The following is a 17,202-nucleotide window of genomic DNA, read 5'->3' on the forward strand; positions in this document are numbered from 1 at the left end:
CAATAGATCGGCTTCGACATCAGGGAATAGGCCCCGGACAGGGTCTAGCCATCCGGGCCCATAGAGCTGCCCAGGCTCTAGAAGCACGAGGCAGACAGACAACAATCCAATGGGCCCCTGGGCACCATGGCATTGAGGGGAATGAGAGGGCAGACCAAGCGGCTAAGCGGGCGGCAGCAAAGACCCTCCGGGGAGGACCTAGTGAGCTCTCTATAGCCTATATCAATAGGGCTCGTACCGAAGCAATCAGGGCTCGTAAGCAGCAATGGCTGACTAGAGCACTAGGCCACAGAACCCTGGATGCCCAGAGGGCATATAGGGCCCAACCAGGATGGAAACCGGATCCAGTAGCAGCCGCCGCTCCTAAGAAAATTGCCAGTCGGTACTACCAGCTCAAAACTGGTCACGCAGCTATAGGGACCTATCTGCAGAAGATCCAGGTACGAGACTCAGAGGCATGCCAGGGGTGCCAGGCCCCAAAAGAGTCTGTCTACCACCTCCTATTTGAATGTAGAGAGTGGCGGAAGCAGCGAAGGGCCCTCTATAGGGCCCTAACCAAGGCTAGGGTGGCTTTGCCAACGATGGCTGAGGATCACCCAGAGGGAAGGCTACTAGGAGATCCTAAGGCCACCAAGGCCATCCTGCAGTTCCTAGCAGACACAACGGTTGGATGCCCCTTAGGGGAAGCAGCTCGAGCAGCCGAGAGGACACGGAAGGATGATGAATGGGGGCTGGCAGCCCTAGAGGAGGCAGAACGTGAGGGAGAAGGATAATAGGGGAGGGTGGCCTGCAGTAGGCAGGCGACACCCATACTGACACTGGCAACAAGGAGGGCTTATAAAGGCCCAAAAGCCCTACGCAACTAGGCGGCCTGGGGCGAGGAAAAGGTTCAGAATGGCCAAAGATGGGATTAGGGACTAATAGGGGCTTCTGCCCAAGAATCGGGGTCTGTCATAGCCGAAAGGCTCGGTATGGACGTTAAACCTGATTATAATAATAATAATAATAACAAGACGATGATCGACGGGCTAACCTTATTTTTCATTCGTGGAGACAGAGTCGAGACCGCGGAGATCTTCCATTGAGGACGCTGGACCTGCGAGCAAGGCAGCTTTCTCGACTTCTATTCGCCGTATGCTGATTCTGGGTTTCATCGGCGTGGTAAGCTTATTTCTCTTGTCTGGAGATTGCATAATATATTCCCGAAATTCGGCAATGGTGCTGCGTCTGGGAGGCAGGGTACCCCGCCTTTTGTTCTGCTGCCCAGTAATTAATCCCTGACAAGCCCTCTCCATTGTATTAGCTTCTTTCAGGTACTATGTCTGACGCAAGCTCAGTCCAAAGTAATTCGCTCCCTCCGACATGGGCCTGTTACTATGGACGGGATAGCCCGTATAATATTAATCAGCGCTACTCCTTCCCGAAATGGAAGCGAATATACAATCATTATTCCAGTCTCCCTGTCACATGTTGGATTTCACATCATTTAATCGCCTCGAATCAATATTCTAGCAAGCATTGAGTTCTGATTCTGTTCTGTCAATTGTGTCTCTCCTATTGAAACGCGACCAGTAATATGATTGGTCCGGCATTCTGTCCGACAGCGTCGCGTTTCCCGCCAATCACAGTGAAGCAGTCAGCTGAGGTCTCCCCTTCTCCGCAGAATACAGAGTAGACAGCACAGCACGATATGAAAACTCGTGATGGTGTTCTTTTTCTCTTTTTCTTTGGAAGGTTACAGAATGGAATATCTGCAGAAATAAAGAAATGAGGACCGGGAAGCACATGATGGATGGTTGACTGGTGCGTCTGGTCATCTGGTCAAAATATATATAACGGAAGGGCTCACGATCACTCAGTTCCAAGCCCTTATCTGCTCTCACAACAACACTACAAATCAACGTCATTTTATCAGTCAATATTATTTACCCCTGATTCCACAGTTCAGTCGGTTGAGGATTTGGCGATGGCTGCTCGACACGATCGGCGACCGTGCCGGCGCACGCTAAGCGGAGCGCATCGGCATCACAGCCGAAGCGGAAGCGCAGGCCAATTGATGAGCAACGAAGAAAGCGTTTAAGAGGTGAATAACCACGCCTTCTCTGCTGGACAGACCTTGTCGAGGTATTGTCCTGGGAAGAATTCTCTACAAGAAGAATCTCTGTGGATAGAATCATGCTCGACGGCGCTGAGGTCGCAAAGCACAACACCCGCGAGTCGTGTTGGGTCATTGTCAACGGCCACGCGTACGATGTGACGGATTTCCTGGACAAGCATCCCGGCGGTGCGACTGTTATCTTGAAATATGGCGGGAAGGTGCGTCCGGACCGGAATGCTTGGCTGTCTCGAAATTAAACAACGACAGGATGCGACGGAGGAGTATAACGCGATCCACGCGGAGGGCACGATTGAGAAGTATTTGCCTAAAGGTATGTCCTGATTTGTATCACTCGCAGATCTTGCTGTTGATATGTTAAATTAGAGAAGCATCTCGGGGTAGTGGATCCGGCGACCATCGCTGTGAATCCTAAACCCAAAGCTCAGCAGGTCAAATCTTCGGACCCCATCCCCCTTTCCATGTGCCTTTGTCTAGACGACTTCGAAGCTGCGGCAGAAAGAGTCATCAATCGCAGGGCATGGACGTACTTCCACTCCGCCGCAGACGGACTCAGCGCTCTGCGAAACAACCAGCAGGACTGGGCCAAGGTCCTGCTTCGACCGCGCATTCTGCGCAACGTCAAGCGAGTCGACATGCGCCGGGTGATGCTGGGCCAGAAGAGCCGGCTGCCGTTCTTCATCGCCCCTGCTGCACGGGCAAAGCTGGCGCACGAAGACGGCGAGCTGTGTCTCGCCAGAGGAGCGGCGCGCGCAGGCATCCCGTACTGCACGAGCACCGTGTCGACCGTGTCGCACGACGAGCTCGCTGCGTGTCTGCAGGCCGAAAAGGTGTACAAAGACGAGGGCTGTCTCTTCTTCCAGCTGTACGCCGCGAATGACCGGCGCGTGACGATCGACCGGATCGAGACGGCGCGGAGGTTGGGCTACAAGGCCTTGGTGATCACGGTCGATTCTGCGGTGGTGGGCAAACGCGAAGAGGATGAACGGTACCGCGCGGAGTTGGACTATCTGAACGGCAACGAGGTTGACCCAGCTGCGTACGTCAAAGTTGCCGATGACGAGCCTCCCGTGCTGCGGGCGTTCCACAGCCCGACCCTGACGTGGGACGACTTGAAGTGGATCCGCGAGTTGTGGGGGAACTCTGGGCCCGTTGCTCTCAAGGGCATCCAGACGGTGGAAGACGCGTTGCTAGCGGCAGAAGCTGGGGTCGACGCTATATATCTGAGCAACCACGGCGGGCGTCAGTGCGATGACGCGCCCAGCTCGATCCGCACGTTGGTCGAGATACGAAGATTCGCGCCTGAGCTGCTGCAGAAAGTGGAGATCTACCTCGACGGCTGGGTGCGACGAGGCGCGGACGTGATCAAAGCGTTGTGTCTGGGGGCCAGGGGCGTAGCGCTGGGGAGGCCGTTCATGTATGCGCTGGGAGCGCACGGGACGGCAGGAGTTGAGAAGGCGATACGGAGTAGGATCCCATTAGTCTCATATTCTAGGGATGAGCTAACATGATTTACTATTTCTCTTCAGTCCTGAGCGAGGAGATCGAGACGACCATGCGATTGATCGGCGTCACGAGCCTCGACCAGCTGAACCCAAGCTATGTCGACACTACGATTCTAGAGAGGGACATTCCTCAGCGGCTGCCGTCTGTAGAGGCTGAGCTGCGGTTAAGGAGCAAGTTGTGATGATGATTGTTACTGATAGAGATGCCTGATGAAGGTATTTATAATTGGCATTTAGAACTAGATGGTTACGAATATAGTATATACATGCCTCAAGCAAGCTGCGGGACATCCCACGTAACCCAGTCATCGACATTAAACGTGATATTGGCATAGTCCTTCTGAATTGACGTATTGGCCGGCTGGTCGAGCAGAAACTTGTTGATAAATGCAAACAACTCTGGCTGCTGGTAGTCCGGGAAGACGCAGTGAGAATGATTCGCGGACATGGAGAAGCCCATATTGTCTGGAACGCCCAGGGCCACCCATATCTTTTGGGCGACTGTCATGCAACCCCAGCAACTCCACGGCCCCAGCCATTGATATCCCGAGTTGTCGATGACGAACAGCGCGCGCGGGGCGATCAGCCCGGCCAGCATGTGGTGGTCAAAGGGGAGCAGCGTCGTCTGGTTCGAAAAGGCGTTGAATGCAGTCGAGAACCAGACATTCTCCGTGACGATTTCGCTAGCTGTCTGCACCAGCTGAGGAGCGCCTTCTTCTGCGTCGGAGAGACGCCAACACGCGGAGCCGCCCGAGCCAGACTCTTGAGGGATCGTGAGCGCAATGCGCGAGTCATAGGCCCCTGCGACGAGAGCGCCTTTGCCGTTTCGCGAGCAGCCTGTGATGCCAATCTTGGTGACGTCGATATTGGCCTCTGGCGTCACTTCTAGCCTGTCGATGACCAAGGACGTCGCCCATGCCCACGCGATCAGAGCTCCCGCAGCGGCATTCTTGCCGTACAGCTGGTAGAAGAGGCCCAAGCCGCGACTGGCCGTGCTGTCCTGCTGCGCAATGGCACTGTTGTCGAGGACGATCGCAGCAACACCGGACGGAAGCGGAATGCTGAGACCGCCGTAGGCAATAATCGCAGGGAACGGACCCGTGCCGGACGAAGGATACTGTATCGCGACGCTGAGGGAGATATTCTCGTCTCCCTCGGTGGCGTTGATGGTCAACGTCCCCGTCGTGCCACCAGACGTAAATGACGAAGTGACCTTGGACGGAGCAGGAGGTTTTGTGCCCAGCTCGAGCTCCTGCAACAGGGTGCTGACTTCGTCTTGACGGCACTGCCATTCCGCGAGATTGCTGACGCGGCCGTCGCTCGCGGCGGGATACCAGGAGAAGGGGTCTGGTAGTTTTGGGATTTGCGTCAGGGTAGGATTGCTGGGGAGCGTAGGACAGGGTGCTGGGTAGCAGATATATCGTTAATGGAGAGTTCACTGGAAGATGGATATTTGATACGAACCTGGATCAGGGATCGCAGCGCTAAGGGCAGCGGTGCTGAAAAGAAGTGCTGGAAGGAGACTGTCGAGGATCATTGTGGATCAATCGCACCAAAGTCTGATGACAGACAATTTCCTTGCATCTAGAAAGCATATCTGGCAGACACCTCACTACCTGCCATACTCTCATATAAATACAGATTAGATCAGATCTCATTGTGGCGTATTAACATTGATCTTCCGCCAAAAAGCAGTGTGATTTGCCTGAATTGGGGATATATAAACATATCCGTATCTCCTTCATTTCTACCTTCTCACTGATTGGCCAGGCTAAAACCAAGCAGGAGAATGAACCTATCAACAGTAGGAAGAAAACAGACACTTGTCCAGATCATCTCTAGGGTTCCGGGGAAATTACCGTAGAATAAAAACATGGGGTGCATCATCAATCTATCTGCACAGACAGCACTTTAGGCTAAATCGTGAAGCAGCGCATCTCCGCATCTCCGCAAGAGAAGTAATAAATAAATAAATTGCGGTGTACTGTACTGTACACGCATATGCAACGATAACATACTACTAATAAGTTTTGTTGTTCCTGGATTTATGCTAGTAAATAGCCGGGGTTTTTATTTGTATGACGTTTTGGCTCTTGATGTATTCTCTCATCATTTTGTCAACATGGCCTGATGACTAGATGGAATCTTGAGACTGCATATTCTGTGTCGATTACGATGGTGCTGGTCTGGTATTGATGGTGTGACTTTGTTAAAATAAATATATCGTGTTTTGCAAGGCCTTTCAGCTTGGATACTGTCTCTATGTCTCTTAGTCCCTCCTCTTCTCTTTTTTTTTTTTTGTCGTTTTTTTTTCTCCAGAAAAGTCAATACGGATAGTATTACAGATCGTGCGATTGCTAGAGTAGTCGACTAGTAGCTCTTGGCTATAGGCATATCCCAGAGAAGTTCATCACTGTCATACAGTCCTGTCCACCTCAACGACCTGATTTGGATCTCCAGTGCGATACAACTGTTACAACTGTTTAGCGAATTTTTTTTTGACTTCCTACTGAGGTAGTCAATACAAAGGCTAGAGAACAAAGCGTGGTGTCATATCATTCAACTTGCCGTAGTGATGTGTATTATTATCTACATTTAAATAATCAGCGTCAAGTTATATGCTTTTGGTCATTCATTCTTATGGTCAACAGCTCGTCTGTCTTGTCTTGGCCTCCGTCAGTAGTGCATGGGGAGGGCTGGTTCTAATGGATCGATCTAGGCACTGTTGATTTCTAAGACCGCTTCCTGCCTCGGTGATTGAGGACTTCTAGCACCCGCGGGCAAATGGAGATCTACAGCGGCTAGCCAAGTAGACGGGTTGAAACGGGATGTTGAATGTTTAGATCGGCGTCACATTCTTTGGACTGACTAGCCATGCTAGTAGGAGCAATTTTCTATTTCTATTGTTATTTCGATAAAAGTATGCGGGATCAAGTTACAGTAGCACCAGGAGCACGCATTCTGGGCGTGGTCACTGGACACATTCCTCATCTAGATATCTCTAAGAAACTTGTGTGACCTGACTGTCTGACTGTAAAGAGAGAATGAGATGAGCAGCATACGCTGATGTTGCGTGGGATGGAAATGGCTATCAATCAGATAATCTCCCCGGATGAGCTCAGCGAGGCCTCTGCAGATGAGCCCAACGCTAGTACGAAGCTAAGTCCGCTAAAAATAAGATCACTGGATCCCAAATTCGAGTGGTGGCTGGACACGGTCCAACAGTCAATCAGAAGGGCGCCCTGGATCAGATATGATTTCTTCGTGCTTCCATCACTTTTAGACTATTCCTCCGTCGGCCTGTTTTCTCGCACCGCATGACACACACAGCCGACGAATCGTCTCGCGCGAGATTACTATTACGGACTGCCATACGGAGCAGACTACTCGAGACGACGAGCTAATGAGGCGAATGACAATCGGGGTTGATAATCAGCATCGCCCGTCCGCTGATTAGGCATCGTGCGGATTACCAAGCAGCTCGGCCTCGACCATCGCGCACACAGCGAGACCGTCAACACTCGCGCTGATCGTCAGCATCATCTCCACCTTTGCTGTAAGTGTTTTTCCGCTCACCTTCTTGATCTTACGTGCGTTTCGTTTACTGACATCAGCCAAGCAGACACCCACCATCCCAACCCCTCCCTATCCAAGCAGGGCCAGACCGTAGTCGAGTCGAAGCGACGACTCTGATCATCGATGACAGCGATTCTCCTTGGCGTCGACCGTCCAATTGATACTGCGGAGTGAGGTCTTGCATGCCGTCAATCGCCTTCTTAGCTGCCCGGGTCCCTGCCTCCATCCCGTCTTGGCTGTGCGACCGCCTGGGATGGTAAACGCTCCGGACTCGGATCAGGTTGTCCATCAATGCTGCCGGTGACGCCCCACTGAGCGAGCATCACTGACTGGCGCGATGGTCGTTAGTAACGAGGCAGCCGGCTCCTGTCGGTGGCCGCAAGTGGTGATGGTCTCCTGTCGGCATCTGGTGGACTGGGATTCTGGGACCAGATGAGTGAATAATCAATGGAGATGTGCCCAGGAGCTGCCATCTCTGTATGGCTCGTTGATCCGGTCGACGTCTCAATCCAGATTGCGTTTCTCCGCAGCGCAGGTCGTCCAGTGAGCTGCGTCGAGTTCCGGATTACGCCCGACGGCCGCATATAAAGGACGTGCCTTCCTCGCCAGGATGCCTCCGTCCCCTTGCAAGGCTTCTGGTCAATTGCCTCGAACTCTCTCTGGCGATTCCTACGCATGAGAGCCACCAAGATGCGCGCTGTGCAACTTCTGCCCAGCCTCGCCGGCCTGATTGGCGCTGCCTCTGCTGTCGGATGTCCGTATCTGACGGGCCAGCTCGATGGCAGAGAGGTGCACAATCCGCACGAGTTCCAGCGTCGACAGGATTCCGGAGATGCGGCAGCGTCCACGGAGCAGTTCCTGTCCCAGTTCTATCTCAATGACAACAACAGCTACATGACCACCGATGTTGGCGGCCCTATCTCGGATCAGAACAGTTTGAGGGCGGGAGAGCGCGGTCCAACCCTGCTGGAAGACTTCATCTTCCGCCAGAAGATCCAACACTTCGATCACGAGCGGGTAGGTTATACCATCATGCGAGAGACATCAATCGATGTTGACGTAGTGGCAGGTCCCAGAACGCGCTGTCCATGCTCGAGGAGCGGGCGCCCACGGAACGTTCACTTCCTACGGAAACTGGTCCAACATTACTGCGGCCTCCTTCCTCAGCGCAGAAGGGAAAGAGACCCCCGTGTTTGTGCGCTTCTCGACCGTGGCCGGAAGTCGAGGCAGTTCGGACACGGCGCGCGATGTGCACGGGTTTGCCACCAGGTTCTACACTGACGAGGGCAACTTTGGTACGTCGTCTCACAATCCTCGACTGGCATCGTCTGACGGTTGAGCAGATATTGTGGGCAACAATATTCCAGTCTTCTTCATCCAGGACGCCATTCTCTTCCCTGACCTGATCCATGCCGTCAAACCCAGCCCCGAGAACGAGATCCCCCAGGCAGCGACAGCTCATGACTCGGCCTGGGACTTCTTCAGCCAGCAGCCCAGTGCGTTGCACACGGTCTTCTGGGCCATGTCCGGCCACGGCATCCCTCGCTCTTTTCGCCATATGGACGGCTTTGGCGTCCACACTTTCCGATTTGTGACCGACGACGGATCGTCCAAGCTGGTCAAGTTCCACTGGACCTCACTGCAGGGCCGGGCCGGCCTGGTCTGGGAGGAGGCGCAAGCGGCAGCTGGGAAGAACCTGGACTATATGCGCCAGGATCTGTATGACAACATCGAAGCCGGTCGTTACCCCGAATGGGAGGTAGGTGGCCGTATTTTCTCGGCATATCTATCTGCGATCATGCTAACGTCCCTAGCTGGGCGTGCAAATTGTCGATGAGGAGGATCAGCTCAAGTTTGGATTTGATCTGCTGGATCCAACCAAGATCCTTCCTGTCGAATATGTCCCCATCACGCCGCTTGGGAAGCTACAGCTTAACCGTAATCCGCTCAACTATTTCGCCGAGACGGAGCAAATAATGGTACGTAAACACTTGGTTCGATCATCTGCAAGTAGACTAACAACTGTAGTTCCAACCCGGCCATATCGTGCGCGGAATCGACTTCACCGAAGATCCCCTTCTGCAGGGACGGCTCTTCTCCTATCTCGACACGCAATTGAACCGGAATGGAGGCCCCAATTTTGAGCAGCTCCCCATCAACCGTCCTCGGGTGCCATTCCATAACAACAACCGTGACGGAGCCAGTAAGTTCCCTTCTCTGCCGACTGGCCGACTGGGCTCTCTGAGACCGCGTTCTAATCCCACCAGGCCAAGCGTTTATCCCCCTGAACAAGGCGGCCTATAGCCCGAACACGCTCAACAACGGCAACCCCAAGCAGGCGAACCAGACCGTGGGCGATGGCTTCTTCACCACTCCTGGACGCACAGCAAGTGGCCGGCTCTTGCGCGCTGTCAGTTCGACCTTTTCCGACGTCTGGTCACAGCCACGGCTGTTCTACAACTCGCTGGTGCCGGCAGAGCAGCAGTTCCTCATCAACGCCATCCGTTTCGAGAACTCCAACGTCAAGAGCGAGGTGGTCCGGAAGAATGTCATCACCCAGCTCAACCGTGTCGACAACGACCTCGCCCGCCGGGTTGCCCGGGCCATTGGCGTTGAAGAGCCCGAGCCCGATCCCACGTACTATCACAACAACAAGACGGCCAACGTGGGTACCTTTGGCACGCCGCTCAAGCGGATCGACGGTCTCAAAGTCGGTGTCCTTGCCACTGTTGGCGACCCAGACAGCATCAGCCAGGGCCAGAGTCTCAGCGACACGCTCTCGGACTCTAATGTCGTTGTCACCGTTGTTGCCGAGTCTTTCACGGACGGAGTCGATGCGCTCTACACCAACTCGGACGCGACCAACTTCGACGCCGTTATCGTGGCCGACGGTGCCGAAGGACTCTTCGCTCCGAGCAGCTTCACAGCCCAGCCGACGAACTCGTCCTCGACGGCATCGCTTTATCCTGCCGGTCGTCCGCTGCAGATTCTGGTCGACGCCTTCCGATTTGGCAAGCCGGTCGGCGCGCTGGGCAGCGGATCTAAGGCGCTTGACGCAGCAGGTATCTCGAAGAGCCGACCGGGTGTGTACGTTGCCAACTCGATCAGCGAGGCGTTTACCGACGCTATCGAGGATGGTTTGCGGACGTTCAAGTTCCTCGACCGGTTTGCGCTGGATGAGTAAGTTTGCATAGTAGGGAAGTTGGAATACAAAGGCCGAGCTGGACGACATTGTCGACTCCGCTAGGCTGCAATGGCTACCTTTTGTTTTCTTCTGTACGTATTTCACTCGTGCTATTATTTTTATTCAGCCTGTGCTTTCTAGCACGTTCCTTGGCGAGGCTTTAATCGATATTCCATGTACCATAGCAGGTACAATAATCGTACAATCAAGAATGGATCATTCCAGCAGTGTTGTAATCTGAAAAGAGTGTGTCAAACCAACGATTTACTATGTTCAGACGACGCAAGATCCCTCTCTGGGCTTATCCATACGCAACTAATATGGTTGTAGGCCTTATGTTTTCATCTTCGTGCAGTGGGAAAGATGGTTCCCTGCCCAATACTGTGCGCAGGACTGCCAATAGAAGCCTGGAAGCATAATGTGGGGGTTCATACCCTGGCAGTTGGGGTAATTAAGCACTATATGGACTTTGGAACTTGCATAGGAATCACTCCAGTGCACTCCTGCCAGACTATCCCCAGCTATCCTGTCAATTACCCCCGGACCCCACATGGATATGCAGGTGGAGGAGCTGCAATGCAGTGAGCGTCTGCTAGGTGACGGACGCGAGCATCGGTGCTGTCGTTATATAAGGAGCAGTCGTATATGAGTCTACAACACTGTTCCAGAATCAGCTCAGTGATTTCACAAAATCAACTAACTACAGGATGGACACGACCTCAAAACCCCCCGTCGCATCGACCGACTTCCCCATCCGATACGACGATCCAACCTATCAACACGTCCATCGCACACTCTTATCTGGCTCGTTGCTCCGTCCCTTGGAGCCGGTTCTACCGCAGGGCATGAGCCAGGATGACCTTGACGCAGCTCTCGGCCAGTTCGTCGGCGTCGTGGGCAAGGACGGTGTATTTGTCGGGAAGGCGCTGGAGGACTATGTCGATCCGTACAAGCTGTGGGAGGTCGAGGGGAAGAGGAGGGTTCCGAGTGCTGCTGTCTGGTTGGTTAACATTAACGTCCAAACTCGTTGTATGGGATCTGTCATTCTGATATGTTTTTCTTTCTAGTCCCCGTTCGGTGGAAGAGCTGCTGGGCGTCCTGCAAGTAGCGAACAAGTTCCAAATCCCTGTGTGGACGTTTTCGCGCGGTAAAAACCTGGGGTTGCTGTCACTGCTCTCCCGTATACTTATCTTTTGATATGGAATGCTGAGACAGATGCAGGTATGGCGGACCAGCACCGCGTCTGACCGGCTCCATCGCTCTGGACCTGCACCGCATGGACAGGGTCATCGAGGTCCACGATCAGTATGCGTATGCGGTCATCAAGCCCGGAGTGACGTTCACCGATCTATACAACTACTGTGCTCGAAACAAGCTACGCGTGTGGCCGAGCGTGCCATCTCTGAGATGGGGGAGCGTCGTAGGGAATGTAAGAGGTTCAGCCAGAGATGCGAATTATATTTGTTGATATTTATTTCTGCAGACTCTCGACCGAGGCACCGGATTCACTCCCACCGCCACTCACCACCAACACATCTGCGGACTGGAAGTCATGCTGGCAGATGGCGACATTGTCCGGACAGGCCAATTCGCCATCTCTAATTCCCCCTCATCGCATCTCTCCAAGTTCACGTTTGGTCCGTCTATCGAAGGCCTCTTCCTGCAGAGCAATCTGGGGATCGTGACCAAACTGGGCATCTGGCTGCATCCGCAGCCGCAGGCCTACATGTCCTGTCTGTTCGACATGCCGGATCTGGAGGACATCGAGACGCTGGTCGACATCTTCGGCGAGCTGCGACGGAACGGCGTCCTGCCAAACACCGTGTATGTGTCCAACATCGTCGTAGTGGCTCGCCATGATGGGCAAGCGCGACGAGCTGTGGACGGGGCAGGGAGCCATCCCGATGTGGCGGATCCGCGAACTGCAGACGCAGCTGGACATGGGGTACTGGTCTGCCAAGTTTGGGCTGTACGGACCCAAGGACGTCATCCAGGCTCATTACGACGAGCTGAAACGGATCGTCGCTGAGAAAGCGCCCCGAGGCCGTCTGCGGGGGGAGATGTTTGCGGGCGAGAACGGCCAGCTCCTCGACGCGACGGCCGTTCCAGAGCCCCATGGATGCTTCTTCGTCGGCATCCCCAGTCTATGGAGTCTTCCGATGGTGCGGTATCGCCTGCCAAAAGACGGCACCGGCATTGGCGCGCACACCGACTACTCAGCCATCATCCCGTCGTCCGGGAAGACGCTGCTCGACTGGGTGCAGACAGCGAAGAAGGTCTGCGAGGCGGAGGCCTTCGACCTGCTCTGCGACTTCTTCATGCACGAGCGGCACGTCATCTTCGTGAACATGATGGCGTTCGACAAGAGCGATGCGAGGCAGCGAGAGGCGGTCAATCGGATCTTCCATGGGCTGTTCCGCGAGGGGAAGAAGAGGGGGTTTAGCAACTATCGGGCGCATATCGATCATATGGGTTTGTTATATAACCACACAGTGTGATGTGATATTTTGTTCACTGAGCTGACGGTTGTAGATCTTGTGGCTGAGCTGTACGATTTCAATGACCACGCTTATCAGAGGTTTGTGGAGAGGATCAAGGTATGTGGGTCTGCTGTCTGTTTCAAGCAATGGCTTTATCTTACATGCAGTGATTGATTCCGTTAATGTCTAGGATACGCTCGGTCTGAACGGCATCTTGTCGCCCGGGAAGCAGGGGATCTGGCCGCGAAAATATAGAGACGCAGCGAGAGCGAAGGCGCTACTGTAGCCAGATAGGTAAAGCAATCACCTAATGTTTGTCGCCTTGTTCTTGCTTTTCGTTTCATATAGAACTGATGATTTAATTGGAAGATGTCTCGGTGATGAAATGCGTTTATCGTTTCGGTAGTACTCCGTGTTCAATATTATTACAATCATACACCTAGCTTTCTGCCAGATGAATCTTTCCCTCCACATCGTAGAAAATCTCCCTCATCTTGACAGACCGCAAGTGATCAACACCCCCCGACAGCGAGCAATCGTGGTAGAACAGATACCACTTGCCCTGAAATTCCGCAATAGAATGATGCGTCGTCCACCCCAGCACCGGCTCCAGGATACGCCCCTGGTAGGTAAACGGTCCCCAAGGGCTGTCCCCCGTCGCGTAGACGAGATAGTGCGTGTCGCCCGTGGAATACGAGAAGTAGTACTTGCCGTTGTACTTGTGCATCCAGGCCGCTTCGAAGAACCGCCGGTCATGGTCGTCGGCAGCGAGAGGCCTGCCGTCCTCGTCCAAAATGCGAAGTTCCTTGACAGGAGACGCAAACGACAGCATGTCGTCGCTCAGCTGCGCGACTCGCGGGAACAGCGCCGGCACCTCCTTCCCTGCAGGCTCTTGGGGCCCTGTCTTGGACGCGTCGAATTTGCCTGTTGTCCAGCACTGCAACTGCCCGCCCCAGATCCCGCCAAAGTAGAGATAGGCCTTGCCGTCGTCATCAACAAACGCAGCGGGATCGATACTGTAGCTGCCAGGAATAGGCTTCGGCTGGGGGCGAAACGGCCCATACGGGACGTCACTGACGGCGACGCCGATGCGAAAGATCCCCCGCTTGTCCCTCGCAGGGAAGTACAGGTAGTATTTCCCATCCTTGGCCGCGGCGTCGGGCGCCCACAGCTGCTTCGACGCCCAGGGCACGTCGTCCAGCATCAGGGCGACGCCGTGGTCGGTGACGGGCCCGCCGACGCGCTCGAGCGACAGCACGTGGTAGTCGACCATGTCGTACTGGTCGCCGTTGTCGTTGAAGGCGATGTCCGTCTCGCGGTCGTGCGAGGGGTAGATGTAGAGTTTGCCGTCGAAGACGTGCGCCGAGGGGTCGGCCGTGTAGATGTGTGTTACGAGGGGGGTGTCTGGCATGATGATGGCCTAGGTAGGGAGATGTATACGATTTTGCTGGATGAAAGTAGGTATGTAGGTAGTCAGTCAGTCAGGAAGAGTGTGAGCGTTTAACAGGTGTTCTCAAACATGTTATCCATAAATTAAGCAGCTATCTTAGATTGAGCTATTCTTATTAGATGTTTTCTGGAGGAGGTTAATAGTAACTGTTTTAGCCGGAATAGCCTAAGTTGGGAATAACGCACAGCCCAGTACGCTCGAGTTCTCGTGATTTTTGACTTCCAGCGAAGTAATTGATTAATTAACTAAATTAATTGGTTGTGCCCAGCCTGCTGTATGTAACACCCCGCAAATGTGGCGGCTAATCGATTAATTGATGAGATTGGCGTGGCATAAGCAAAAAAAAAAGATTCGAGATGGTACGCAATTATTGTGAAGTCTCTCGCTGTCCTCTGATAGAGAGCGATAAAGAAAGGCAATACTTGCGCAGATGAAGTCTAGTTAACCTGGGTTTTCTATGCAAGAGGAAACCCGGTCATTAATTTTATTTGTTTACAGTATCCGCTGCGTTTGTATGTTTGTTTGTTGTTCTGCACGAATAGCTTGTTTCAAAGTGAAATTACACTCTGCATAGGTACTAAAGGTGTAAAACAAAATAAATAATAAATCAAGAATTTATTTCAGAAGAAGAATCTAAATTCTTTTTTCTACTTCTAGAATTTATGGAAAGTCTCGTTTTCCGCGTTCGACTAGGTAATATTACTCAGTTCTATCTGATTTTCGTAATATATATATTTACACATACAGGTACTCTGTCGACTCTTTGTGTTGGAGCAAAGATTTTTTTTTCTAAAAACGAACGAGGAGGAAAGAGGAATAAATCTTAGATAGAAAGTAAGAAAAATTGCTATATCTTTTCTGAAAAAAAAAAGGGAGCAATGAAAAATTCATCGCGAAAAAAACACCGTCAGTTGGATAATGGATAATCATGTAATCATGGCATTATGCAACATCAGATTTATATACAGTCGCCATACATTGAAGTATAGGACAGCGACCGCGCTGCAATTCAAGAGAATTGACTATAGGGCCAATCGAATTGCAGGTCAAGTAAGAGGTACTGTGGCCGTCTGTCTTCTCGTACAGCGCTTGAAGATTCGCATAATTTACTAGCTAGGATGCAATAAATGAGAAGGAAACTAATCTCTCTCTCTCTCTATACACACTAAAAGAGAAGTTGTGCAATGACAAAAGACAGACCGCTACAAGCAAGAACCTCCGGTATCCTGTCGATTCCATGCCTTGACGACTTCACAGCCAGAGCGCCAACTCTTAGACGATTAACTGAATGCCATACGTAAAGTAGAGGTCTTCAGTGCGACTTACCGTAGCTTGACACCTCAAAGTCATTGATCTATGCTATCTAGACATTGGGACGTATTGCACTGTTGCTTAATCAAAGGGCATTGCCTTTATACTTTTTTTGATGTCTTCAACATTGCTTTCCATACACCTGTGTGACTGTTCCACCTGCAAGGTATGAAAGGGGGTATTTTCGTATGACCAGTCAAGCCACGTTGTCGTAAATGCATGTTGAGCAGCGCCTCCACTGTCTACGCAAGCTGCATACCGTACTCAACATCTCAGCTTCCGTGTACTCTGTACAGACATCAAAACGAATGTCGATCAATCACATAACTTGCGCGTCCCCGGCGGGAGTCTGGACTGTGGGGAAGTACCTCTAGTGTAATCCACGAAGACAAGGAGAAAAGCCCTAGAAACAAACACGAACCAATAGCATCTGTTGGGAAAGAATAAAGCCCGCTAACGGACTCACTATCGTCGAACAGGTATAGAGTGTGTACTATTTAAGCTACCAGCGTAACGCGCGTCTTGATGTCGATCTCACGGGGCAGGCCAATGGGCGCCAATTCGGGGCTACAAGGGGAGAATTGACGAATTGCCTAACCCCAAAAATAGGGCAGTTGTCTGACAGGTTCAGCGGAATAAGCAGCGCGCTCAGCCTGAAAGTGGGGACGAGGAATCATCCTGGCGGTGATGATCGACGCTGCCGCGCAAGATGCTGTGGAGCTGGTTGGCGCAGCACCAATGGGGACATACAAATTTCATTGTTCATTAACATTCTGGTTCTATGGAATTGCTTGATGTTGGTAAACAGGTACATACGATGCAGAGATGACAATCGCCAGAAACAATAGTATGAGGAGGAAGCATGGAGTCAGGTCTGAATTGACAACTGCTAGCCAATTGCAAAGAAATATCCACAGAAAGCCTCCAGACCTGGGACACAGCAGATGTGGAGATATTCTCTCGCACCGCTGGAAGTCTGCGGATCCTATAATTGACTACATTATCAGATTAGATCAGGCAGGATCAGCAGGCACCTCGCATTCAAGTCGTCATTCTGGATGACGGGATAACAATCTCTACTCGCATCAATTTCGAATCCGCCTGCTACAGCACACTGCAGGTGGAGATGCTGACGAAAAGCATGACGAAGCAGAGACAACGCAATATCGAGACGAAATGACAGAATCATGCTCAAAATGGGTAAATGGTATACACCTTCGCAACTATAAAGAGGGAGAGAAGACACGGGGGATTCGCTCCATTCATCTACTCAACTCACTCAACACATCCATTCGAACTTCACTCTGAGAAAAACCAATCTACCATTGATACTACCTTGTCTTCAACATGAAGGTCGGCGCTCTGGTCTCAGCTTTGATGCTGGCAAGCCTTGCTTCGGCTGCCGCGGTGCCGCCGAATGGTGGTGAGTATCCTCCGCTTCGTTGCAAGAGTATTCCCATTCCCAATGCTGATTTCCTATCTGCAAGACCACCACCACCCTCCGCCTCCGGCTCTGACTGAGACGACAACCGACAAGCCTCTGCCCCTGCCGACTGACAAGCCCAAGCCTCCTCCAGAGA

General features: G+C 52.4%; 6 protein-coding genes across 6 annotated transcripts; 4 read left to right on the plus strand and 2 right to left on the minus strand.

The window, feature by feature from the left end:
* Positions 1-8: 8 nt before the first annotated feature.
* On the plus strand, positions 9-773 carry T310_3782 (uncharacterized protein; the record flags this gene model as incomplete). Its single annotated transcript, XM_013473341.1, has 1 exon — positions 9-773. A coding segment is annotated over one exon (765 nt), but the record flags the coding sequence as incomplete, so codon positions are not given.
* A 1,402-nt stretch (positions 774-2,175) lies between these two features.
* T310_3783 (uncharacterized protein) lies at positions 2,176-3,778 on the plus strand (the record flags this gene model as incomplete). The annotated part of the gene is made up of 4 exons (XM_013473342.1): positions 2,176-2,316; positions 2,366-2,429; positions 2,483-3,533; positions 3,646-3,778. 4 exons carry the CDS (start codon positions 2,176-2,178, stop codon positions 3,776-3,778), a joined length of 1,389 nt encoding a protein of 462 aa, XP_013328796.1.
* Positions 3,779-3,892: 114 nt separating this feature from the next.
* On the minus strand, positions 3,893-5,158 carry T310_3784 (glucuronoyl esterase; the record flags this gene model as incomplete). The annotated part of the gene is made up of 2 exons (XM_013473343.1): positions 3,893-5,025; positions 5,086-5,158. 2 exons carry the CDS (start codon positions 5,156-5,158, stop codon positions 3,893-3,895), a joined length of 1,206 nt encoding a protein of 401 aa, XP_013328797.1.
* Positions 5,159-7,887: 2,729 nt separating this feature from the next.
* Positions 7,888-10,381, plus strand: T310_3785 (catalase; the record flags this gene model as incomplete). Its single annotated transcript, XM_013473344.1, has 6 exons — positions 7,888-8,214; positions 8,267-8,492; positions 8,541-8,956; positions 9,012-9,176; positions 9,226-9,400; positions 9,465-10,381. The coding sequence occupies 6 exons, from the start codon at positions 7,888-7,890 to the stop codon at positions 10,379-10,381; spliced, it is 2,226 nt and encodes a 741-aa protein (XP_013328798.1).
* A 707-nt stretch (positions 10,382-11,088) lies between these two features.
* On the plus strand, positions 11,089-13,031 carry T310_3786 (Glycolate oxidase; the record flags this gene model as incomplete). Its single annotated transcript, XM_013473345.1, has 6 exons — positions 11,089-11,381; positions 11,603-11,810; positions 11,865-12,224; positions 12,274-12,853; positions 12,914-12,978; positions 13,029-13,031. 6 exons carry the CDS (start codon positions 11,089-11,091, stop codon positions 13,029-13,031), a joined length of 1,509 nt encoding a protein of 502 aa, XP_013328799.1.
* Positions 13,032-13,300: 269 nt separating this feature from the next.
* Positions 13,301-14,272, minus strand: T310_3787 (xylosidase; the record flags this gene model as incomplete). The annotated part of the gene is made up of 1 exon (XM_013473346.1): positions 13,301-14,272. One exon carries the CDS (start codon positions 14,270-14,272, stop codon positions 13,301-13,303), a length of 972 nt encoding a protein of 323 aa, XP_013328800.1.
* Positions 14,273-17,202: the final 2,930 nt, after the last annotated feature.

The sequence above is a fragment of the Rasamsonia emersonii genome, assembly GCF_000968595.1.
Source record: "Rasamsonia emersonii CBS 393.64 chromosome Unknown ctg1118621760082, whole genome shotgun sequence".
Classification (NCBI taxonomy): domain Eukaryota; kingdom Fungi; phylum Ascomycota; class Eurotiomycetes; order Eurotiales; family Trichocomaceae; genus Rasamsonia; species Rasamsonia emersonii.